This window comes from Setaria italica, chromosome IX, assembly GCF_000263155.2.
Source record: "Setaria italica strain Yugu1 chromosome IX, Setaria_italica_v2.0, whole genome shotgun sequence".
In the NCBI taxonomy this organism is placed as follows: Eukaryota; Viridiplantae; Streptophyta; class Magnoliopsida; order Poales; family Poaceae; genus Setaria; species Setaria italica.
Genome location: NC_028458.1, coordinates 8093204 through 8103316, shown reverse-complemented (window position 1 = coordinate 8103316; position 10113 = coordinate 8093204). Strand labels below are relative to the sequence as shown.

Genomic DNA, 10113 nt, shown 5'->3' with positions numbered 1-10113 from the left:
TTCCAAACCACATATCCAGTACCCCAATTGTTTCAGATTTGAAAACTAATGGTTGAATCATGAGCAATTCCCAGCACTTTTCCAAAGGGGATGAATTTATGATCCCCCTTACAGTGACAAGGCTAGGATTCATTGGAGCTAAGTTCAAGAACGTAAGAAAGGAGCTAAGATCTTGGAAATCAGATCTGCAAAGTTTAGCTAAAACTATTCAAAACACCAAAGATGTGGTTTGTCTTCGGGTGACGTGGCGGGGCGAGGACAAAGCGGACGCGGCCGTGAGCGTCGGAAATTTCGAGAAGCGCGGAAAGGGACGCGCACTATGGCTTGGCGAGCGCCTGTCGTACCAGTACTACGCGAGCAGCCGACGTGGGTGGCGGGGCGGCGGCGGCCGGGTTCGTTTCGTTAGCCAGCGGCCGCGGGCGAGCGGGCGTGGTGGCGGAGTGCTGCTGCCGTCATCGCGGGAGGCCGTCGCCCGTCGGCTCGGCGGCTGCACCTGCCTGCCCGCGGCAGCGCGGCTTTGGACGAGACGAGGCGGCCCGGCCTCGTCCAGAATGAACGTGCGGTGCGGACGTGGAGTGTGCGAAGATTGGGGCCGGCCGGTCGGTCGTTACGTCTTATCGTCACGGACCGGGGTAAATATAAGCCGAGTTCTTTGGTTTTTGGTAATAGCAACAACAATAATCTTTCCCCAGCACAAAAACTCGTGCTGCGTTCCCCGTGTTAAGAGAGAGAAAAAGGAGAGCTCTTGCCAAATTTGATGGCTTTTGGTGCTGCTGTGCTTTTGTAATATAAAATGCGCGTGTATGGTAGGTTCAGCTAATTCTGTACCAGTATGCTCACAATTCTTTTGATGTGATTTGGTTATATGTGAGTCCTATGACTCATCTTATGCTACCTATATAGCTTGAGTAGATATTTTTCGCAAGAGTGCTTAAAGATAGAGCATGCATACCTATGCTACCAAACTGCCATAAAAAATCCACCTTGACAAACCGAAGCACCTCTTCGTGGGTGACTAATTAAAAGTTTTATTTTCAGTAGCTTAGTTAGCCTCATAAACAACTACACTGATTACTCATTCTTTCCTCAAGTTAATCATCAATGCTTCAAATAAGTACTATATCTAATGAAACCATCATGCATCTACTTATTTGTCCTCCATGGCATATGCTTTGCACATTGGACACATCCAAGTGATGTGCCTAACTTGACATGTTTTGCAAGGGAAAAAAGTGCAAATGGACCACTACTATTGTCTTTTTAGTAACTTTGTGAACATTCTAATGTAGCCTGCCTAACTTCCAGTATTGCCTCTTTGTGTCCTCGAACAAAGACATGTGCAAGATACACCCAACCCCAATCAAAATGGCTTATCAACGATTTATCACAACATAAAAGCACCTACCAAATCGTCAGAAAACCAAAGGTTGTACCCATGCACTTAAAATAGCACATGGAATGTTAACAGTGTTCTACTGCACCAAACTTTATCAAATCGAAGGGATTTAAGGGGCTGTTTGGATACGAGGTGCTAAACTTTAACAGTGTCACATCGGATGTTTGGATGCTAATTAGGAGGACTAAACATGAGCTAATTATAAAACTAATTGCAGAACCTTGTGCTAATTCGCGAGACGAATCTATTAAGCCTAATTAATCCATCATTAGCAAATGGTTACTGTAGCACCACATTGTCAAATCATGGACTAATTAGGCTTAATAGATTCGTCTCGCGAATTATACTCCATCTGTGCAATTAGTTTTGTAATTAGCTTATGTTTAGTACTCCTAATTAGCATCCAAACATCCGATGTGACAGGTGTTAAACTTTAACAGGTGTTTCCCAAACACCCCCTAAATCTGTGCGCACCACACCACTCGTTTATTTAACCATATATTTATTATCCGTTTGACAGTTTCTGCCCCCAATTAATTACCTCCGGTTAATTGCCGCCTGCAGATAAGCCGAGAGAGAGAAGGGGGACTCCAGCGAGAAGCCGAGAACCCGGAGACTCCCACTTCCCCCCATCTCTCTCTACTCCGTTTCTCTCTCCTCACTTTCCCCTTTTTTACTGCACATCTCTGTTTCTCTCTCCTCCCTCGGCGTCTCTCACACCCCCAGCAGCTTCTTCGTCTCCTCTCCCTCCCCCAGCAATCGCGAACCGGATAGATAGATCGGCCCTATCTTTGCCTCCTCCCGGACGACGCGGCTGCAAGCTCGCAGCTTTTCCTCTCGATCTTTCGCGGTTTCCCGTTTTGATCCCCCCTGCTCCGGATGGGGATACCGGAGATCTTCGCGGCGGTTCGGTGCTGAGATGGTTCGCCGCATCACTCGCTGCTGTGATTCGCAACAGGTAGGCTTCCCTGGACTTTCCTCTTTCTTGCTCCGATCTGCTGGGGAGTAGTATCCACTTGCCTTTTCTGGCCGGCGGAGAGCGTGAGCTCGGTGTGGGGATCCTGATCTAGCTGAAGATTGGATTTTTGGGGGGGAGATTTCAGGTGTTTTTCTTACGGGATTTGTGGTGTGGTCTTTCTTCCTTCCATTTTTGTAGCGTCTGTGTAGCATGTTGCTTCCGATTTGGTGGGATTTTTAGTCTATTTCTTGCTCTAGTGATGACTTGCTTGACTGATTTCTTGACTGGTTTTTTGCTGTTCCGTTTCTCGTCGTCCGCTTCAGTTCTTCCAATCCGAGGAGTCCCGATGATGAACAGCATGCCGATCTCTGCGTCCCCTGCGGCAGGAGTCGATGGCGGCCCGCTGGCGGCCGGCACGCCCAGGAAGAATGCGACGGCGGCGGCCGCTGTCGCCGAGATGGCGAGGCATCTCACCGTCGACACGGACGACGCCTTCGCCGGCCTGCTGGAGCTCGCCGCTGACGACGACGCGGAGGGGCTGCGCCGCGCACTAGAGCGCGCGCCGCCGGCCGCCGCCGATGAAGCCGGCCTCTGGTATGGCCGCCGGAAGGTCCTGGAGCATCGCACCCCGCTGATGGTCGCCGCCACCTACGGGAGCCTCGCCGCGCTCCGCCTGCTGGTGTCCCTCCCGTCCGTCGACGTCAATCGTCGCTCCGGCACCGATGGCACCACCGCCCTCCACTGCGCCGCCTCTGGTGGCTCACGGACGGCGGTTGAGGCCGTCAAGCTGCTGCTCGGGGCGGGGGCAGACGCTGACGCCACGGACGACTCTGGGCGCCGTCCGGCTGATGTGATCTCTGTGCTGCCGAAGATGTTTGACGCCAAGTTCGCCCTCCAAGATCTTCTTGGATGCCCGAAGTCTGAGCATGGCATGCTCCGGGTGGTGACAAGGTCCACCAACTGGATTTCATCACCCGTTTCATCCCCCACCGCGGAGGATGCACGCTCACCATCTGCTGCTGTGATGATGACGACAAAGTTTGCTGACCTGCCTAGGGTTGCGACATCGGAGAAGAAGGAATATCCAGTGGATCCATCCCTTCCAGATATCAAGAACAGCATCTATGCCTCAGATGAGTTCCGCATGTACTCGTTCAAGATCCGCCCTTGCTCGCGGGCATACTCGCATGACTGGACCGAGTGCCCCTTTGTCCACCCAGGAGAGAATGCTCGGCGCCGGGACCCCCGCAAATACCACTACAGTTGTGTGCCATGCCCAGACTTCAGGAAGGGTGTGTGCCGGCGCGGCGACATGTGTGAGTATGCTCATGGAGTATTTGAGTGCTGGCTCCATCCAGCACAGTACCGTACACGGCTTTGCAAGGATGGTACAAGCTGTAACCGGCGTGTCTGTTTCTTTGCCCACACAACTGATGAGCTCCGCCCACTGTATGTCTCCACTGGATCAGCTGTACCATCCCCAAGGGCTTCAGCAACAGCTGCAATGGAGATGGCTGCAGCTATGGGCTTGATGCCTGGTTCCCCATCATCGGTTTCAGCGGTAATGTCTCCATTTACCCCACCAATGTCCCCTTCAGGCAATGGGATGCCCCCTTCATTGGGGTGGCAGCAGCCAAATGTTCCAACATTACACCTTCCTGGCAGCAGCCTTCAGTCGAGCAGGCTCCGAACATCACTTAGTGCAAGGGATATGCCTGCCGATGACTACTCCCTGATGCAGGATCTTGATTCCCAGCTTATGAATGATCTGTGCTATTCACGTCTCAGTTCATCCACAGGGAACCACTCTGCTCGAACCAAGTCCCTGAATCCGTCAAACCTGGATGATCTCTTCTCTGCCGAGATGGTCTCATCCCCGAGGTATAGTAATGCTGACCAAGGTGCTATGTTTTCACCTTCTCACAAGGCTGCTATCCTGAATCAGTTCCAGCAGCAGCAGCAAGCACTGCTTTCTCCAATCAACACTGGAGTTTACTCACCAAAGGCTGTGGACAACCAGCAGTTGCCTTCACACTCATCCCTGTTACAAGCATCACTTGGGATGTCCTCCCCTGGCCGGATGTCTCCACGATGTGTCGAATCAGGTTCCCCAATGAACTCCCACCTAGCTGCTGCTCTTGTTCAGCGTGAGAAGCAGCAGCAGCAGCAGCAGCAGCAGACAATGAGGAGTCTCAGTTCTCGTGACCTTGGGCCTAGTGCAGCACGAGCATCAGCTCTTGTTGGCTCGCCTCTAAGCTCATCATGGTCCAAGTGGGGATCTCCTTCAGGAACACCGGATTGGGGCGTGAATGGTGAAGAATTGGGTAAGCTCCGCCGCTCATCATCCTTTGAGCTGAGGTCTGGTGGTGATGACCCTGATCTCTCTTGGGTACATACACTGGTTAAGGAATCTCCACCAGAGAAGCAAGTTACAATGGCTGAATCCATTAACTCTGTTGGACCCTCACCGCTAATGCCTCCTGGCATGAACAACAGCGAAGGTTCTGGTCTGAACACACAGCTGGATGGACATGACCAAGCTGCGGTTATAGGCGCATTGCTTGAGCAGATGCAGCTTGATCAGCAAGTTGGTAGTCTAGCAACATAGGCCTGCAATGAGCCTTGAAGGTGTTGAGGATACTATATTCTTGTCTAATGATTTCGAAGTATTTTTTCCCCCGTCAATTGAGGTATTCAACAAAGATGGATAGCTGAAGGTGGTGATTCAGAGATTGGTTTTCTTTAATTTTGGAGGTAAATCATATACATTATTGAGGTTCCAGTAGGTTAAAGAGTGAAGTTCCTCGGTTGGGGTTGTTCCAAGGCCAACCCAGGTAGAATCGCACCCCGGCAGCATCAGTTCATCGATCAGATGTTCTCTATTTTGTTAATTAACCCTGTTAAGAAAAGAAGGCTTGTTCGCCGTGCCAGAATTCTTTCCTTTCCCTAGTGGTGTTTATTTTGTTCATTATGATATTGATACTTGATGTACTGATGGTGTAAGTGGTTACTTGGGATCCTATAGTAGTCCTGTCAAGTTCAAAGGTATTTTTTTTTCACCCTTTACAAATTGTCGCGGATTATCATGCAGCCTTGTTTTGGTTAGACCTTGAGGCCTGCATAATCCCCTTGGATGATATTTGCAATAATGTAATATTGTTTTTGAACTTACTGCTGTTGTTTAGTCTCGCAATCCTTATTCATCCGAACTATATTCACCTGTATTTGGCCACCGTATCCGGTGAAATTCCGGGGAGTTGCAATTTGCAAACTGTTGGTGGAGACTGGTGGATGCTGAGCTCAATGTGGGGAAGATCACCTTCTTCGCCTGTGCACGCGTGCGATGTTCTGTACTCCCTCCGTTTCGAAAAACTGTTCATTTAACCTTCAAAATTTATCCTACAAAAAATATTTATATAACTTTCATATCATCCAACAACGACTCTCGTAACACCTTCTAGCTCAGTTAATGAATCGATTATTTCTCACTAAATAAGGAAGGCTGATAGATCCGATAATTACTGCAAGCGAGCATGCATAATTAATAATTCTACTTGATAATTCATTCGATTAAGAATTGATAATTCATTTGATTAAGAAGAGTTATCAGAATACTTTGGACTTTTAGCATTGCTACTTGTTTAAATTTTCTAAACAAGTTTTGCGGGAACGGAAGGAGCATGTGTTTGACTGGTAGATGGCTTGGTTAGTGGGTCTTGGCTGCGTTCAGTTTCTCCTGGCGCGTTTTGATTTGCCAAATGTGAGAGTGAGGTCGTGCGTGGAATATTTTAGGAGATGTTTGAATACGAAATGCTAAACTTTAGCAAGATCACATCGGATATTCGGATGCTAATTAGGAGGACTAAATATAAGCTAATTACAAAACTAATTGCACAGATGGAGTCTAATTCGCGAGATGAATCTATTAAAGCTAATTAATCCATCATTAGCAAATGGTTACTGTAGCACCACATTGTCAAATCATGAACTAATTAGGCTTAATAGATTCATCTCGCGAATTAGAATCCATCTGTGCAATTAGTTTTATAATTAGACTATATTTAATACTACTAATTAGTATCAAATATCCAATATGACAGGTGTTAAAGATAAAGCAAGATCACATCGGATATTCGGATGCTAATTAGGAGGACTAAATATAAGCTAATTACAAAACTAATTGCACAGATGGAGTCTAATTCGCGAGATGAATCTATTAAAGCTAATTAATCCATCATTAGCAAATGGTTACTGTAGCACCACATTGTCAAATCATGAACTAATTAGGCTTAATAGATTCATCTCGCGAATTAGAATCCATCTGTGCAATTAGTTTTATAATTAGACTATATTTAATACTACTAATTAGTATCAAATATCCAATATGACAGGTGTTAAAGTTTAGCAAAGGTGCTCCTGCGAGATTGGAATCTTATCCTCCTCTATCCCCACCCAAGATCGTGATTCGAATTCCTACCGGTGTTAGTGGACGCGTACCCGCGGCAGGATTCCTGCGTTTTCTTAATGCCCGTGCGCATAACAGAAAGTCAGGAAAACACATGGCTCTAATCTTCTAGAGAAGCCAAGCGACTTTTTCTATGCCTTCTTTTGTTAAAGAGAGTAATGCCCGAGTTTCAAGTCCGCCTGAGTAATCCACTTGTTTGACACTGAAATATGCCGCCGATCTCCTTTTTTTTTCCCTTTATTTGCAAAGCCACACCCCAAATACTTTTTAGAATCCGGGGATAACTACACCGTAGTGCTTTCGCCTGAAAATTGTCACGACAAATTCCTCCAGTTCTTCCAAAGGTTCTAAACTGACAAATATGCTTTCAAGATGCTGCTACAGTCGCTTGCTGCAGCAAGTACCCCCGAATTTCCCAGCGTAACAGCCAAGGTCCGGGCCTCCGGGGCAATTGAACGACTGCGCCGCTTCCATTCCACGGTCCCCACGCCCGGAAAGCACAAGAATGAAGTTTCCCGGCCATGGTCCACTTTGGATCCCCATCCGGAGGACAAGAGCAGCAGCAGACGACGGGGGCGCAAGGACCATGCCTTGACAACGTGCCGGAGGCATGGGCAGCTGGGGTGGGTTGCTACCTGCACTTCCATCTCCGGCATGTGCCCTATCAAGGGGACTGTTCGACGGGAAGCGTTACGGACAAAGCACGCGATCTGCCAATAGCGGTGGTGAATCCCAGCTGCCATTTGTTCCTAGCTGCTCGCCGCGATAATGGAGGCGGCCTAGAACAAATGGTATTGCTAACGCCACTCACGATGGATCGAGCCAGTAGCCCCCGCCGGCGAGGGTGCCGGCCTGCTGCCTGCCGCGCGCGAGAAAGGAGAAAGGCGCAGAAGGATCGAGCGCGTGTGCGAGCACGACGCCACGTGCTCCGGGTGCGCCCGCCCCGTGGCGAGGGGTGGACGGTATTTCGTTTACCGTCCACCCCCTCCGGAAATTTCTCTATTTTCTTTCTCCAAGCACGGATCGTTTGCCAGCCTGAAATTTCGTGTAATGCTGAATAGCATCATGCCCCGTTTACGTGGTTTTTGCCACGATTTTTACGTTTCTCTAGCCCTGTGAAATTGCCAAAAAAATAATCTCGGGGTGGAACGGTATTTCGTTTACCGTCCACCCCCTGCAGCAATTTCTCCTTTCTCGTTCTCCCGCCACAGGTCGCTTCGGAGGGCGAAACTTCGTGTGATGCTGCCTACCCTCGTGCCCCGAATACATGAAATTTCTCGTGATTTTAGCGCATCCGAGGCGCCGTGGAACTGCGATTTTCGGGGATCCAGGGGTGGACGGTATCTCATTTACTGTCCACCCTTGCAAAAGATTCACTTTTTTGTTTCTCGCTCCAAAGATCGAATCGGACTCTTGACATTTCGCGTGCTGATGAAGGCCTCTATGCTCCGCTCACATGCATTTTTTTTCTGTGATTTTTGCGCGTCCGCCCAGCCATCGAAATGGGATTTTTGTTGATCTTTTTGGGAGGTCGATCGGTGTTTCATTTACTGACCACCCCGGGGCATTGCCATGGATGATTCCTGGAAGGAGCGAGCGATTACCAAACTGGCATGGCGGCTACCGCGCAACCGCGGTGGAACTTGGAAGACACGGCTGGCGACGGCTGCCGGCCTGCTGGTGGCCAAGCCCGCGGCGCGTGCCTGTCTCGTCGCGCGGTCTCGCCAGGACGGCGCGCACCTTGCCTCAAAGCGTTCCGTGCCGGCGCGTGCTCTGCCCTCTGCTCCGGTGCTCCATGGAGGTCTGGACCACGCGTTATTGTCGGGCCTGTGCGGCCCTCAGATAATCCCCGCAGCACTTGTTCAGGCTCGACGATCTCTCCCCGACCGCTGCCGGCGGCGAAGCGGCTTCCGTGGCCGCGCCGTGCAAACCGAACGTGACGGGTACATTGGGTCGTCGGGCCTGGAATGCCGCAGACAATGGAAGTGGAGTAGTCTTTTGCTGGCGCAGGGCAGGAGACCACCAGTGGACAATCCGGCACCAGCCAGTCGGGCTCGAGTCAACAGCGTGGTTGTGGGGGGGGGGGGTGCTGCGACAGCGCCAGAGCTCATAGGAGGACCCAGCTCAACCTGGTCGTTCGAGGACGATGTCATGTCAGCCGTCAGCGTCGTGCCCATGTCAAAAGGGTGGAGCAAACGCGTTGCCAAGGTGAGCGCCTCGCCCGGATGGGGTGATCGTTGATCGTTGTTTGTATCCTGGGTGGTGCAAACGCTCGTAGCCATCTCGTCTCGTCGCAACCTCGCTCTACAGTCCTCCGGATCATGCTTATAACAGCAAAACGGCCGCGCCGCGGACGGGGAGCGCCGCCTTCCTGACACCTAGGCTGGCCCCTGCCGGCGACGGTGCCAGCCTGCTGGCTGCCTGCCGCACGCCGCATGCGAGGAAGGAGAAAGGCACTGAAGGATCGACCGCGTGTGCGAGGACGACGCCGCGTGCTCCGGGTGCGACGTCCCGTGGCGAGGGGTGGCGGGCCTGGAGTCCGGGACAGAAGATGGTCGCTACTTCGTTACCGACAGCTCCCTCCAGAAATTTCTCTATTTTCTTTCTCCCAGCACGGATCGTTTGGCAGCCTGAAATTTCGTGTGATGCTGAATAGCATCATGCCCCGTTTACGTGATTTTTGCCACGATTTTTACGTTTCTCTAGCCCTGATCTCGCGGTGGACGGTATTTCGTTTGCCGTCCACCCCCGGCAGCAATTTCTCCTTTCTCGTTCTCCCGCCACAGATCGCTTCTCAGGGTGAAACTTCGTGTGATGCACGAATACACGAATTTTGTCGCGATTTTAACGCATCCGAGGCGGCGTCAAATTGCGATTTTCGGGGATCCCGGGGTGGACGGGGTGGACTTGCAGGAGTTTCTCTTTTCTGTTTCTCGCTTCAAAGATCGAACCGGATTCTGGCATTTCGCGTGCTGACGAAGACCTCCATGCTCCGCCCACATGCATTTTCCTGTGATTTTTGCGCGTCCCCTCAGCCATCGAATTGGGATTTTGTTCATCTTCTTGGGTGGTCGGTGTTTCGTTTACGGGGCACTGCCATGGACGGCTCGTCTAACTGTCTAAGGAGCGAGCGATCACCGGACCGGCATGGCGGGCACCGCGGTGGAAGACACGGCTGGCGACGGCTGCCGGCCGGCCTGCCGGAGTGCTGATCATGGAGACATGGCGCACGTGGACGATCCGGAACCAGCAGTCGAGCTCATGCGTAGAAAGGTTGGAGAGCACGTGCTCCGA

At 50.9% G+C, this 10113-nt stretch overlaps 1 protein-coding gene across 1 annotated transcript; it reads left to right on the top strand.

Annotated features, from left to right (window-relative positions):
- Nucleotides 1–2004: 2004 nt before the first annotated feature.
- LOC101760387 (zinc finger CCCH domain-containing protein 24) lies at nt 2005–5525 on the top strand. Its single transcript, XM_004982034.3, has 2 exons — nt 2005–2354; nt 2678–5525. Exon 2 carries the CDS (start codon nt 2701–2703, stop codon nt 4960–4962), a length of 2262 nt encoding a protein of 753 aa, XP_004982091.1. The 5' UTR covers nt 2005–2354; nt 2678–2700; the 3' UTR covers nt 4963–5525.
- Nucleotides 5526–10113: the final 4588 nt, after the last annotated feature.